Source organism: Pithys albifrons, chromosome 11, assembly GCF_047495875.1.
Source record: "Pithys albifrons albifrons isolate INPA30051 chromosome 11, PitAlb_v1, whole genome shotgun sequence".
NCBI lineage: Eukaryota > Metazoa > Chordata > Aves > Passeriformes > Thamnophilidae > Pithys > Pithys albifrons.
Window position 1 is genome coordinate 8829165 of NC_092468.1, and position 16169 is coordinate 8845333.

The window sequence follows — 16169 nt, forward strand, 5'->3', positions numbered from 1 at the left end:
TGAAAAATGGGATCTTCTAATCAGGATGCAGGTTTTCTTGCAATTAAGTGAGCAGCAGAACATTGAAGTGAACAATACAAAAAAGTTTATGAATTCAAGCTGTTCCAGTTTTGATGGTCTCATTGATGTTGTCTTAAATTAACTTTTTGTTACTTTATACAAAGATATCTTTTAGTAATCCACTTTAGACTTTAAGGCCAGAAGACTTTATGGATAGTAAATGTTGGGAACATTCACTATTATCAACCCAGCAAAAAAGAGTGCTTTACACATCAGCAGTAACCAGCAATGCTGTGACAAGAGTTAATATATTTCTTATGTGTATAAGAATATATCATAGAATTCAGACATAAGAAATAATTTGCATGCTAGTCTTCCATACTTCAGACAAAATGAAAGCACATCCTTGTTACAAAAATTATTAGTAGCATGTGATAATTTGGGATAGGGTTTGGAATTCCAAAATTAAATAACTTTGTATTTTTTCATTACATTTGGAGCTGTAAGTTACATACATGGAGCCAGATTTTTTAAGTTTGAATTTGCACAGACCTTAACCTGGGGATTAAAATTTCAATTCAAATATCACATATATGCAGAAATGGATTTCTGAGGACATTGACCCTGTTTAATGACCATCTATTTTTAGTGAAATATGTAGATTCAGATATGCATTTTGTGCCTTTCAAAATGATTCAGAAAGATGCACTTCAACAGCATTTGTCACTTTGACAGATGAGACACTTTTGAGCAATATTGAGTAGAAAACCCTGTGACTATAGGAGAAAAATATTTATTTCTAATTTTTGTTTAAATGGGAAACACTGAAATATCCAGGGAACACAAAATGACAATAGGTGTCATTAAAAAGGTAAAAGACAGGAGGGACGGCGAGATCTGCCCTTTCTGCACTCAGCAGTGAGTAGGTTTTGGACTCCATTGCTGTGAGCACATTCCTCTGAGCTATTGCATGGCATTTCTGTCAAATGCAATATCCGTGGCAGGCTCATTACCCTTTGACTTTCCAAGTGTTCAGGATTTGTATTCCAGAAACATGTGTGGTTCCCAAGAACCTCTTCAGCCTTGACAGTGATAACAAGAAGGGATCAAAAGTACCCAAACTAATCCTTATAGCTCTGTCAAAGATTCTAAGGGCGCATCATAAATCTGCAAACTGCTTAGTCCCTCTGCCCCAGGCTCCTCACCGACCCTGGCAAGAGCTCAACCCAGTTCTCTACTTGCATGGTTTGCTGTGAGAGGACTGGATGATTTTCACAGAATCAGAATGGTTTGGGTTGGAAGAGACTTTAGAGATCATTTTGTTCCTACCTCCCCACACCTGCCTTTTCTGCTTGTCTGTCTTGTTTCCAGGCTCTCCTGTGCTGTGCTAGGATCTCACAAAAGGGCTTGGGAGACACTTGAAAAGAGGATGAGATAGCCAAAATTCCCATTGTCTAATATGAGGGCAGTAAAACACCTCAGTGACATTGAGGGGATGGGGAGAAATGACAGCTCTGTTTCACCCCCACTGCTGCTGGAACAGAAAAGGACAGGCTGTGAAGGTGGCATTTTGCAGTTATCCTGTGTACACCTCTCCTGAGGAGGAGCACTCACTCTCACAGACATCACCCAGCTCCACACTGCGTAAGCAAACAGGCTTCTATCCTGTATTTTAGAGCCAAGAAATTGCAAGTGGTGAAACAGAGGTTTACTTGGTCTTTGCAGCAAGCCTAGGATAGGAGGCAAATGCCAAGGGCCAACTCCCCAGGGAAGGGAAGCAACATTGCAAAAAATGAGGAAAAAAAGCAGTTTAGAGCAAGGAATAGGTATTAATAAGAGAGTTTAAAGTTTTGTCTCAGAAATTAAAAAATACATCAGAGAAAAATAAACTGGAGTTAAAAAAAGAAATCCCCTTTTCCCATTTTTCAGCATATTTTTGACATCTTTTCAAAAAGTATATTTTTACTTTTCCAATGGAAGAAGGCTAGACTTAAAAGAACTAAATCAAAATACAAATAAAATGCACACAGAAATAAAAGGTGAAAGAAATTCAAGGTGGTTACACACCCTGCAAAATGGTGAGGAAATTAAATGCCTACCAAGCCTAGGGTGAAGTAAAATTTCCTTGCACACTGATGGGCCCCTAAGACTTACTCCACTCATTTTGAGGGGTCTTCCCAATGTTTCAATCATGTGTATAAGCCTATTTAAAAAATCTTGAGGCTTCTAAGGAAAAAATTATAATTCAGGCCAGATACCACCCGTAACTGATTACAAAGTTTCTGCATTCTATGAAGCCATCTGAGTTACATGATTTGTGCTAGGTTTAAGTCTATTTTATTGTCTTTTAAATGGATGGAAAAGGCTTATCTCTTATTGAGAAGATGTACTTGTGGTACCAACAGCACTTGAAAAACGTATAGTTCATTTACACACACACACAAACTTCCACATGGCACATTAGCAGTACTGGGCACAGAGACTGCCTGTTGCTCCTGCAGCCTGGGATGTGTGCAGAATACACTTATATAATGAATACAGTTAGCAATGAAGAGAACATGGTTTATTTCTTCATGATATTCAGATTAAAATGTATCAATGTATTTAGCACAATACTACATTTTAGGACGAAATCATCAGTGCTTTGCAAGTCTTCATAATGTTTATTCATTATAAATAGTAAATATTTACTGAACTTTTTACATGAAAGACATTTGTTTTTTGTTTTCTTTTTTTTATCTTTTTTGTGGTTTTTTTTACAACATATGTTGTTGTAGAGGCTGCAACACAAAGATAATATTTCATTTTTCCATCACCCTTAAGACCAATGTGTGAACTAACCTCTGTACTGATTCTAGTCTAACTCACTACTTCATAGTCCTTAACACTAAAAGGAATGTATTTGTGTTCTGCCTCCCTCTTTGTTCCAAAAATAGAGAGAAATAAATAACCCCACCTTCAATCGTCCTCTTCCTCTCAACATCACAAAACACAAATTTATTGACATTCTAAAATGTCACAATGCAAACTTCTTGTAAACCTTGGTTCCTATAATTATACTTTCTATATTGGATATTGCTGTATAAGTTAAACAAATGTGTCAAATACAGGTTCATCTCTGTCCATGTCCTGTATAACACTAAAAACCATGTAAACGTAATAATTTCTTCGTATTGCTTCCTGAAGTTGACCTTTAGATCATGATTAGCAAGCTGGATTTCAGTAATCCAGCAGACTGCAACATTTCTGTATTTTATCCTCAGGAATTATGCACTGCAAAAATAAAAGTACCTGCAAAAATATAGTTCTGATTCTATCTCTATGACTTTGGATGATCCCAAAGTTTATGTGAGGTACACGTATTGCACATTGCTAGGCAGTTATGAAAAATCAGTCACGTTGTTGGTGGTTTTTTTTTCTCCCATGTTTAACCAAAAAGGTACAATGGACTGGAAAAACTCCACATAGAAAAAGGTAAAATTTGTTTTTCACGTTACACAAGATCTTGTATCTTGGTAAAGCAAAACTAATTAGTGACATTTATTGACAATGTGATTACAAAAGCATTGTAAGGTAACCAGAAAGTTGCTCTGGAAGTCTTTCACACTTATCCTAGCTTCCTATGGACTGTGACATTTCCTCTAGAAGACAATTTCCAGTGTGTAAAATGAAGGAGGTTCTCCTGACCTTGCTTCAGAAACTGAGCAGTTTTAAGTTAGACTAAAGTCAGCACTGGATGTCAAGTGAGTCAGAGTTCTCAGAGCTCAACTGCTCTAAGTTTAGTTTCAAAATGTTCCATTTGTCCCAATCAAGGTCCATTAATTTCAACAGCAACAAAAAAAAAAAAAAAAAGAAAAAGAAAAGGAATGTTTGCCAGGCAGTGATGTTAAATACTGCTCTGTTTTGTATACCCACTCATAATGAAGCATGTCACATTTATTCATTATTTCTTTTGGCCTTTGTCTTCTGTATAGCTTTGTCCAGCCTTCAAAAGTCTACTAAAAGCTATGACTGGAGAGAACAAAACAAGCTTGCTTCTCTCAATGGGACTGCCCCAGTTTAGGCTGCAGTGTCTTGTGAAGATCCCTCTTATCCAAGCCTTGGAGTGAGACCGGAAAACAAGACCAGCTTTAACTTGAAGTGGACAGTTCATTTATGCAATATCTGGCTTCAGATAATGAAAGGCACCTGCAAGAAAGCAAAGGAAGCTTTTTAAGTCATGCAGTGACAACCTCACAGCATGGGGCCATGCCAACTACAGGTTGACATTGTCATATTTAATACCGATATATCAAAGGAAAGTGACTAATATTTTTATTCCTAGGACAAGTTTGACAAAACTCTATGTATCTGGGATTATATACTGTAATGATTCTTGAGCTGACCTCATTAAGAACATGTGTTTCTAATAGTGGAATGCCAGCGGTTATTTCATTTTGGACAACCCTTATGTTTTACCTAATGGCAATCAGGTTTCATGTCTCAACAATTAATAACATCAAGATGTTGTTGACATCACTTAAGAAAATAATTATGCAGCAGAAATCTTGCTCGAACAATCAGCTATCTCAACCAATGCACTCTGCATGGCTTTGGAGAAGAGTAGCAGGCAGCCATCAGGATTTCTGCCCATGATTTTCCTTGTTACAGACAGAAAGCGCAGCCCTGGTAACTGGGTGCAGTTTTGCCATGTCCCCACACTCACTTTGTCCGTACTGTCCGTACTGGTAGCCCGTGACAGGGTCCATGCTGTATCCCGTGGTGCTGTAGGTCGGTGGGCAGTAGGACTGGGATGTAGGCAGGCTGTCTAAACTCTTCATATGATCCAGCCTCTGGCTGCAGCTGGCTGAGACAGTAGTGGTAGGTTCCAGTCCCCCAGTTAAAGGGGATAGGGCATAATCAGTTTGGGGCTGGTGAGGCACACCACCGTGGTTAGTCAAGAGTCCCATTACCTAGAAGACAGAATAAGAGAAAAGAGTTAAAATACATAAAAAACTGTGTTGCTTACAGAGCCATGGAAGTTCCAAAATCTATAATTTGATTTCCTAAACCAGGTAGAACTGATACTTGAACTGTGCTTTGAGTAGCTAATTCCAAAAGGAAGTAGAATTTGGTTGCATCATCCACCAAAATAAAATCTGATGGATAACAAGCAAGAAAAAGTGATGCCAGGGTCAAATAAGGAAAATTAATATTTAAAACTTTTATGGGTTTAGAGTGCCTGATCCCAGCCCCAACCAGGATCTCTGCAGAGGTTTACTCCTTGAGGACTAAATTGTAAGAGAAGAAAAAGTAAGTAGTGGCTGTTTGGCTGTGCTGTCCTGCATGATCTACAAAGATTTAAAAAAAAATGTGAAAAAGCTCACACAATTTTTTCCTCCAAGATCTGCAATCATTACAATGAAATTAATTTGGAGCAGATCACAGCAACACTACTGATGGAAGTAAGAAATAGCCCTCACATATTCATGATGGTTTGGGTGCTGGGAAAGGGGCAGAGCAGCACCTCCTGCTGCTGCATGCCCTGTGAAGAGATGAACATGAAAGAGTAAAGTGCTGGTCATAACACCAGTTATCAATTTCATCTTGAGTTAGAGGACACAACAGAAAGGGTCAAGCATTCCAGACTGTCTTCAAGTCAACTGTGACTCCCTTAATAAGCTGTTTCTGCAGGGACAGCTGCAAAATCAACAGTCAAGATTATTTTGAAAAGAGGTTACTGAAAAATACACACTTGTCCCTATAAAAGCCCAGGTATTTAGGCCATAATTTCCAGTAGAAGTGAAAAAAAAATTAGTATTTGCACTTTCAAACAGGATGAAGGAAGCTGCAGTTCTAAGTTCTTGTTGTACCAAAATCCCTCACACCATAGGTTGGTGAGCATTTCTTTTCCAGGCACATCTCTACAGCACACTTCCAAAATATGTCTGACTGAGAGATTTGCTTACTTCTGTGGGAATAAATTGCACTTCAAAGCCTGACAAACAGTCTGCAACTTATAATGGATAGATAATGCACAGCTTCTGACAAAACTGCGTATTCTAACAATTTACAGACTCTTCTTGCTCTGAAAATGCATCACAATTCTCTGACCTGCTCTTTTATAACCATTTTACTTTACAGCACTTACCATAAACTAAAGGGAAATATGAACATTGAAGTCTATTTCATAAAGAATAAATTAAATCTCATAAGAACCTGTTTGTTTCCTAAAACTCTGATGCTCCTCCCTAAATTGTATCTCTTTTCCATCCCAAACAAGAAGGATTATTATTGCAGGGGGCTTGTGGTCACAGCTCTGAGTTTTGTTCATTTTGTAATAAATAAGTGAAACAAGATCCAGGGATAGTGATTTAAGTAGGAAGGAAGACCTATCCAGGTTTTGACTGTCTGATTAGGAATAGAGCAAGAGGTACAAGCAGATTACTACAAAGAGAGACACCCAGATACCTCCCATCAAGAACACAAAATATCTTTGTATTAGATGCACCCAACACATCTCACCAAAAAAAAAAGGCCTGAGAAAATAAGTTCATTTACTAAATACAGTACTGGACTGTTCAATCCTGCTTCACTAAGCAGAAAAACATGAGTTTAACTGACAGTATTTGTTGAATGCTTCAGTTTGTGAAAAAAAAGATTCAAAATATATGCAAAGAGTTCATTCAGAAACTGAAATCTTTTTTAAGTTAAAAAAACATAAGAATAATTTAGATTCAGGCTGTAAGATATTTCCTATTTTGTTCAAAAATTTTTTTCAGTGTACAAAACCTACTAAAAACCTTTGAGGCTAATTAAAAAAACAACTCTGGAATCACCACAGATTAAAAAAATCATGTTTTCTGCCCAGTAAATTGCACAGTAGTATTTTCTAAAATTCTCTAAAAGCTGAAATAACTGAGCTCTCAACTTTTTCTTCTAAAAATTGGTATCTGAAAACTATTAAATTTACTAAAGATTATTTTAGTAAGTTTTTCACTTTCAGAAATTACAAGTATTTGTCTTACAACTTTGGAAATTGATATAGTCTGAAAATCTAGCATGCTTAATGACCTGACATTGCATCAGCAGGACACAGTATTAAAACCTATGTTCATTTAGGTTAGATCAATCCTTGTCCTTTGAAATTAACACTAATAGAGTTAAAAGAAGAGAAAGATCTACAAAAATATGGCTTAACTAAAACATTTACATTGAAAATTACTACTTTGGAAAATATTTATGTTGGCAGGAATATCATGGTTTTGACTACAGTTTAAAACACACAGGGGTTTATCAGAAATCTGAAGTAAGTGCATGACCCTTTCCATCCCTGCATAGCACTGGTGTGATACCAGTATTTACAGGACTCTGCCACATTCTGTTCCAAGTTCAAGAGCAGGGAGAAGGGGCTGGGCTCATGTCACTCTCACAGCCCCACTGGAATCCCAGTGGCACTCTCCCCTGCCTAAATACTCTCACGTCACACACTGTCTCTGCCAGGACTTATAGGGTGGGGCAAACAGCTATTTTACCAACTGCATATTTTAATCAGTGGGGGTTTTTTCACTTCAATATTTTCAATAGAATAGAGACCAAGATACAGTTATTTTGACTTTACCAGCAAAAACAGTGAGCTTAAAACCTTTGGGATTGGAAGCTATTTTAAAATTTGGGATTAGTTCTGAAATATAGACCTGGATCCAGATATGGTCTCAAATGCCACTCAAACTTCAATGGCATCTGTATCTGGGTAGAGATTTATCTCCTTTGACAAACTAAAATTAGCATTTTGGGAGATTTACTTTAAAATTTATAAATTAATTAGATAATAATACAATCTTTAAGATCATTTTATTAAGTGGATATGAACCTAGTAGATACAATGGAGTAGAACTGACAGAGCTCTCTGTCCCTGAAGTGGAGAAAACTAAAGCTCAAAGAATAACCATCTTTCCAGAAATATCTCCTTCAGAGGCCTTCAGAATCATCCTGCATTTGATTAGTATCTAAATAATTAGATTTTTGCTCATGTCTGTTTTGAAAGCTCTAAGGGAAGCAGCCTCAGGGCAGAAGTGTTTCATAGGTATGTGCCATGACCTTATCACCCATACAAGCAGTTACAGGAAGGGCATGGCTGACTTTCACCTAATCAATTAGAAATCCATTAATAGGCCATGTCTGCAAGATGCACAGCACCCTCAGCTTAGAAGTGCAGAAGAGACACACAAAGATCTGGATTTTACAACTCAGATGTTCTGTGGATACGAAACAGTATAGTTCTAAAGAAGAAAACAGACCTGATTTTTTAATAATAAAGGTAGATATTTATCCTATCTCTATACCATCTAAATTACTAGAAAATATGTACTTCCTTCTGAATGACTTTGGGAAAGCTAAAGTAGTAATTGTCAGCCTCATTGATCTGGAACCCAAGGGCTGATCTAACAGCTAGAACAAAATGATGCAGTAACTACTCAGTTTATTATAGTATACAACTCCTGTAAATGAAAAAAAAAAAAAAATCAGGATATCTGTTTTTATAAAACACAGACAGGAATGTTGAGGCATAGCCTTTGCATTTATAGAACAAAATACAGTTTATGCAATTGATAAAATAATTTTATTCTATCAAAAGAAAAAGGTGAAATTAGGAATAAGTAAACAAAACACAGTAGACTGCAATAGCCAAACTCTACAGAAAAGTTTTGAGACCATACCTGAAGCAATCCAAAATATTCATTAGGAAAAATCCCTTGCTGGTGGAGTCAGCACAGAACAACTAGTTGAGAATATGATCCAGAAAGAGAAATCAAGTGATGAAAGCCTTAAAGATCAGGTACTTAATGTCTGGTCCATTATCAGCTATTAGAAAATACTTCTATTATCCCCAAAATAAAGGCCATTAAATTGGAAAAAAGCTTATTCTATTTAAAAGAAACTTTATGCCTGTTAATGCAGTTGGTATTTTAGGATGTAGGACCTACCATAGGTACAATAAAATTCTCATATGTTTTAATTCATTTACGGATGCCTGCATTTAATATGCTTTGTGACCATGTCTGCAATTAATATGATTTATGAGAAAAGAACATGTGCAATATTTTTTGGGTACAGTGATACTTTTTTTCCTCTCCTGTGAAGGAAAGATTTAATGAAACAGCTCAAGGAAAATGGTTGGCAGTTAACATATTAAGTTGAACTGACAGAATCATGAGTAAACTTTAGCACAGTTAATGATATCCTCTTATCTGACCCTGACACATTTGCAGCATGTAATTTACAGAAGCTCTGTCCAGGGAATCTTGACAAATGCTCCTAACGATGTCAGGGCAATGTTCCATTCTAATGTAAAACAGATGTGGGTCAGATGCCCTCATTCATCACTAACACTGAAAATTTCAAACTCCTCCAGAGATGAATGGCATTACCTGCTGTTAACTCTTTTCACTGTAGAGAAGTCTCTCAAAAAACAAAATGTTACACAAGAAAGAGCATAAAAAGAATTGTTATAAAGCGTTATGAGATATTTTAAAGGATTAATTACAATTATTTAGCTGCATGGATCTACACCTGTAGAATCCTAGAACCGTGTTGCTGATTCATTTTATATGCATGAATATTTCTGACAAATGCAATAAACCTGATAGAAAGCATTTTTGTGCCAAATGGCAAGTGCTGGTAACCACATACTTGGTTCATGAAAATAGGAGTAAATGCACTGACTTTGAATTGGTGATCTGGCCTTTTGCACACTTATATCAAATGAGACCTCATACTGATTTCACACTGCCAGACATCAGTGGTACCTACACTGAAATTAGAGAAGTTACATAATTGTACATTTAGGATAATTAAGAGGATAACTTGATTCTTCATGAATTATATTTTTATCTATAGGAGGTTACCAATGTTCACAATGTTATCACAAAGTCACAAAGCTCATGGGGGGTTTTTTTCAGGTGCTAGATCATAGTCATGGAACTTGGTAACAGGATCAGCTAATTCTTGAACTCCTGGTTGTATGAAAAGCATCCAAAGATGACTGAAAATATCAAAGAAAGCTCAAATATTAACATATAATTTATATTAATAATCTATGTGAATATAAATGCATATATAAAATTAAACATCTTGCAACTTTTTCAGGCACTCTCAACAATTGTAGGATCATGAACTTAAATGCTCAGCTATGACAATATTACTTAAAACAATTCATAACAAGCCTAAATTTAAGATTTGGTAGCTGTCTATCTATGAATACTCCTCCTCCTCCCAACATTCTATTCAGCCTGAAACACAAAAGAAGAATTCTAGCTATTATAAACACCAGCCCAGCTGTCACTTGCTCAGCTCTCACACAGCTTCCCTTCACAACTGGGTTGTATGGATTTGTTATGTCTGGAAGCAAAACAAATTAAGAGAGGTTAACATGGACATTCAAAAATGTGCAGTCACCTATTTATTGTTGCTGCTGTATTAATATATTTAATAATATGTTATATTCTCTGTAAATGTATAATTTGCAATGTTTTAAATATTAGAATATTTACAAAACTAATAATAAACATTTTTCTTTTCACATGTTAACAGTTATAAAACTATTGAATCTCATCTATTTGTATCCACAGAAACAAAAGTAACCAACCCCATGGCTGACCTCTTGTTTTTTAATTAAAAGAACCAAAACAAAAAAACTTGTGTTACTAAAAATTATATCATGTGAATTAACTTTCTTCCTCAAAAAGAAATCCCTGATCTGTCTCATGGTCTTGGGTCATTAAGTGAAGAGTTCTCAAAGCCAAGTGCATTGTGACAAAGATCATGAGCTTCTCATTGCTGTGGGACTTGAATCCAAGTGAAATGCTTCTGTGGGCAACCAGTTCAGCAGCAATTCACCAGAAGGTACAGGAAAAACTATAATGAATTATCAGTTGGGGGGTTTCCCCCCTCTCATCCCTCTTAATGTTCCTGTGCCTCCCTTAAGAACAGAGTTAACAAGACAATATGAACATATCTAACCGATTCGACAGCTGCCATCAGTTCCATACTTCAGGTTAATGAAAAACAAGTGCTCTCAAAGACTTAAGAGAAGCCCATTGCCTAAGATCTATCTCACCAAAAGGAGTTACGGGGTAATTCTTAAACTCAGGCAGTGAAATGTTTTGACAGTAGAAGAAAGAAACCTCAAAACAGCTTTCATCTTTACTACTGTTCACGGAAAAGTTTGGAATTTTCTTATCAAGATTATTCCTGAGCTCCAGGTAATGGTAGCAGAACTGCAAATTTTGTTAAAGACTGTTATGATCTTCTACACAGTCCCTTCAACATTCACTCCAATTCCCATTTCATAACTGCAGCCTTTAGAGCTACTGGTTTGATTCAGTTATGGAGGAGAGAATGCAAGGGAGAGGAAAAAGTAGATATGAGAAGTTTTCTAGAGGGCAAGGAGGAAAAAAATATGCCTAGTAGGAGACAGGTTACACATATTTGTTCTTTTTTCCAGTAAAACCTTAACACTGCAGTACTGTTTAAGCCTCCTGTATCCTACCGGTTAAATATAGGAAGCACACAGACTCATGGGCAGGAACCCAAGCAGAGTATTACCACTCCACCTGAATCCACAGCAGCCCAAAACAGCAAGAGCATTCTCCTAACCAGCAAACAGCCTGATCTGCTGGTGTAGGGCAAAGTCTGCTGCTTCAACACTAATAAAAAGCACATGACGAGGTCAGGGGATGCCCATGTACACCGGAAAAGACTTTTCCCTTATCTTAAATGAAGCAGTTCAAAATATTGCTATCCTGTCTTAAAAACAATCTGCTCTTTGCTATGACTGTGCACCTGCAGGTGTGAGACAAGTGTTTCTGCAGCAGTATCAAAGAACTGGCGACAGCCACTAATGCTGGGATCAGAAAGGGACAAGCCAATTGAGAAGCACACCTAAGTACTGTACACATATATTAATGCAAAGATATGCTACCCAGTCAAAATTTTGAGTTATCGAATGCTTGCTAAAAGAAAATGCACTGAGATACTGAAACCTGATTTGAAAATGAAATACAATATTCCATAAACATATGCATGAGAGGCAAGAAGCTGCATAATAAGCATAGAAAACACAAAACTATGCAATTTACATATATTACACACTAATAATCTCTGTTCTGACGTTATTTTTAAAGAGCTCTGGCTGAGATGGCATGCTTGCTGTTGAGTTGCTTTTTCATGAAATACAAATCAGGACACTCCAGGCTGTCAGCCCCCCAAGACATTAATCTCTGCCTTTCTCCTTCAAAAGTCAACTCTTAGCAAGTCTGCAAGACAGATTCTCTCACCAAATCCAGGTAGTAATGAATAAACCATGTGAACATCCAGAATAATTGTTCATCTGGAGGATATCTTCAGATCTTGACTTGGTGTTAAAAATGTCAAATATTATCAAGGTGGAACTCTTTCTATTCTCCTATTGTTTTTAAACAAGAGCAAGAACATTTTAATACTCAGCTTGCAAGACAAGTATGTTATGGAGCATTCTGCTTCATAAGACTGACTAAGACATATTATCCCCTCTTACCTTCAAATTCAAGGTTAACACAATAAAAATAAAATCACACCACCCTAGCTGTCTCCACTTGTCCTCTGCCTTCACTCAGTGCTAACCTTAAGCAAGATATTTGTCCATCATATTCAAGAACAAAGTTAGAATGGAACCATCCTACGTAGAAAATAAAGCTTCCCCAAGGGTCAGTGTGTCAGACCCTCATTTGCAATAAATTGATTTTAAAGAGGAGAAAGAGGCTTAAGTATGTTAGAATATGGTCCTGTGAATCTTAGTATTAGATTTTGTTCTGCACGTTCTAAGGATGGGTTTCTCTAAATCACAAAAGATTATCTGGGCTTCAGACAAAGCCCCCCTCCCTACCCCTGTTAAAGTCACCATAAATTCAGCTTTACACTCAGTTTGTCCAGAGCATTTGCCAGGAAGAGACACATGGATGGGTGGAAACATTGTGTTAATTGCTCACACACCCAGATTTATTGTGGTCAAAAATCCACTGGCTAGTAAAAAGACCCTCTTTCTTTCTCATCTAAATTCCGTGCACGCAGGCAGCACACTGCAACATGTCCACTCAACAGGAAAATTCCAGTTTCTCTTCTTCATGAAAACCCCAACAACAGAGCTGGTTTTTGACTTTCCATCCGCCACTACCTCAGCCTCAGGCAGCACCCAGGACCCTGCAGGAAATGCCCCGAGGAAGGGTGGAGAGGGGATTCCTGAGACACACCCCACGATTAAGGGACATTTCACACACTAACACTGCGACGACCAACAGCTCAGGATCCTTTGGTCATTGAGACTTTCCTGTGTTGCTACAGCCCCACAATTTGTTGCACATAAATTCACATATTTGAGGCTGTATCGCTCCCTTATATAAACACAAAGTCTGGATATGTCACTTTATACATCTCTACATTCTACATGTGTCTCTAACTCATTATTTAGGCACCAAAACTAACTTAAATGAGCTGTTGGTAACACTGCATGAATTTAGATCTGGGATTTTTGTTTGTTTGGTAGAATGATCTTTATCAGCCGGTAATCATTCAGTTGCCAGGAAGCTGCCCAAAATCTACATGGATACAGGTTAACTCCTCTATGTATTGAGTGACTATGCATGATGTTAGTTTTAGAGGGATCAGTGTCCTAAACCTGTAGGTGAAGTTGCTGGACATGACCAGTAGCTCTAAACACTGGGTTAGAAAAAGGTTTCAAAAGTCCAAAAAGTAAGGAAAAAAAAAAGCCCCCAAAATAACAAAAGTTTCATAGGATAAAGACAGAGCTGGGTGTAAAGAAGCACAGCAACTGATTAAAGTAATTTAATCTTCTCCAGAATCTTCTTTTGATTATATCAAACCACACATCAGCAAGACACTGAGGAGAGGAAACCTGGCATAACTTTTTTGCCCCACTTTGCCCAGCCATCACAAGTTTTCTTTACTGTTGAGTTCCACTGCTGTGTCACAGACAATAAAAGCTTTGTGAAAGGGAAAAAAAAGAACACATTTTCCATAGCCAGCACCAACATACATTTAAACTGACACTAACAAACACTTCTGATGGATTACCATTGAATCCCAGAGAGTTAATTATGAGAAAAATATGGAAGCCTTGCAAACTACAAAATTAGCCATTATAAATAAACAAAAAATAAAGCAATCAACTAATATAATGTCATGTATTTTGCTGGAGCTTGCATTTAGAAATCAGAATTCTTTCAAACAAAATCTATTCAAGTCTTGTTGGAAGTACATCCATTTGTATTTCTGTTGATGTTTTTTTCCTGAGGTTTCAAGCCATAAAGTTTTGTACCCCACTCTACGCTATAGGAATCTGTGAATCTTAATTACATTTACCGTTACAAAAAAGGGTTTATGAACTTTTGCCTTTGGGCAAAAATGTTTATTTCATTGCCTTTGTTATTCATTCTTTTCAACTCCAGTGCCTTTGAACTTTTCAGCTGCACAGAGTTATCACCGTTGCACAGGAACCAGGAACTGTACTCCCAAGATGCAAACCACAAGTTGAAGAAGACGAAGGAGGCAAAGATATACGAGTCGTTATTTTGGCCACCCTTTGTGCCATTAAAATCTCATTTTCTGCCTATTAGAATGCCCTCTCCCTGCTTAGGCAGTGGTGATAGTCAGTGATTAGTGTGTAATTGAGTATAATTGTCTTTTCACTTTTCATTTGTGTCATTCTGAGCTTCTCTCTGTTTTTTCTAACCACTGAGAGGAAAAAAGGGTAGAAAGCAGATAAAGCTGTTAAAACTCTCACTTTCAGCCCTGAAGAGATTCCTGATTGCAATTATAGATTGCAACCTCTTTGTGACTCTTCAGAATTTAGTGGACATCTCTTTCCAAGCACCTGGGCAAAGCTCTAGCTAATAAAATAAACTACCATTCATTCAAGCTTTAACTAATAAAGTCAGCTTCAGACAGATGCCATGTGTAGGAAAATTTAACCAATCTTTTGACACTCAATTATCAAGGCAATTTATTAACATGATTTCTTTAAAAGAGCTTGTGCAAATTAGAAAAACAATTATGGTATTCATGCATTTATATATTGCCAAAGAGCAGAAATACTCCTAATTTATTTATTTATAACTCGATTATAGCTCATCTCAATGCACACTGTTCAGTCCTTGAAACTCTCCTCGTACAACTTGCCTGTAATTTTCCTGGACTATTTCGTAAAACCTCAATGAGGTTATCTTAAAGAGGTATATCATTCACTGAAAAGCTACAAGATCTATGTTCTGCACCTAGCCATGGATCTTCAGGAGAAAAGCAGTCCATTACAAATGCTTAATGACTGAATGCAAACATGAAGTCTGCATGATTCCATTATGAACCAGCTGAAATTAAATATAAGCTATGACTTGATTCAGCCAGTAGGAGGAAAAAAAAATTTAAAAAAGGAAACTAGCAAACTGAAATCATGTGGCTTATATAAAGAATACATTATGGTTTAAATTTGGCAATTCATTATACTGTGGCCTGAGGGAATAGACTCTTTGGTTCTGGCATACAGCAAATCCTCTGTCTGAAAACATAGGACTGACCTGAGGTGAGAGGCCATTGCCAATGGCAGGGTTCATGGGATTTGAGGGCCCGGACGGAGGCACAAAGCTGTCTGTATAGCTGGAAAATCCATGCCTGGTGCTGGGTAGGCAATAGGCAGAGCTGCTCTCTGGATTCGAAGGGAGGTTGCTTTGGTGTACAGTGCTGGGAGGGAGAGGCTGAGGTCTATGGACGGTACTGCTTGGATCAGACACGGCTAGAAGCAGAAGAAATACATTGATATGTTTTCCTCCTTTTTTCTGGCATAATAATTTCATTATGTGAAGTTTAACTTAACAGAATTAAATCAGAACCTGCATCTAAATACTGGCTAATTAGAAAGGTGAGCCTTTAGTATTGCTAGATCTTTAACTGGCCTGTAAAATTACACAAAAATTCTTAAACAGACTCTAAACATCATAACAACAGACACATGTGGTTTTCAGACCCTGGGGTATATCCTGAGTGGGCACATATTGGTCATCAATATTTTATATATATACATAATAAAGGAAAATATTTGCTTGCTTAGGAGGTGGATAACAGCCTTTCCACTCCTGGTC

At 37.1% G+C, this 16169-nt stretch overlaps 1 protein-coding gene across 5 annotated transcripts in view; it reads right to left on the reverse strand.

The window, feature by feature from the left end:
- Nucleotides 1-4121: 4121 nt before the first annotated feature.
- Nucleotides 4122-16169, reverse strand: part of PAX3 (paired box 3) — a 73478-nt gene continuing 61430 nt past the window's right edge. For all 5 annotated transcript variants that reach the window (XM_071566270.1, XM_071566274.1, XM_071566271.1 and 2 more), the window contains 3 exons: nucleotides 15609-15823; nucleotides 4706-4952; nucleotides 4122-4188 (listed from right to left, as the gene is read on the reverse strand). In XM_071566270.1, the coding sequence (XP_071422371.1) occupies nucleotides 4154-4188; nucleotides 4706-4952; nucleotides 15609-15823 (497 nt within the window). In that variant the 3' untranslated portion in view covers nucleotides 4122-4153. The remainder of the gene's footprint in view (nucleotides 4189-4705; nucleotides 4953-15608; nucleotides 15824-16169) is intronic.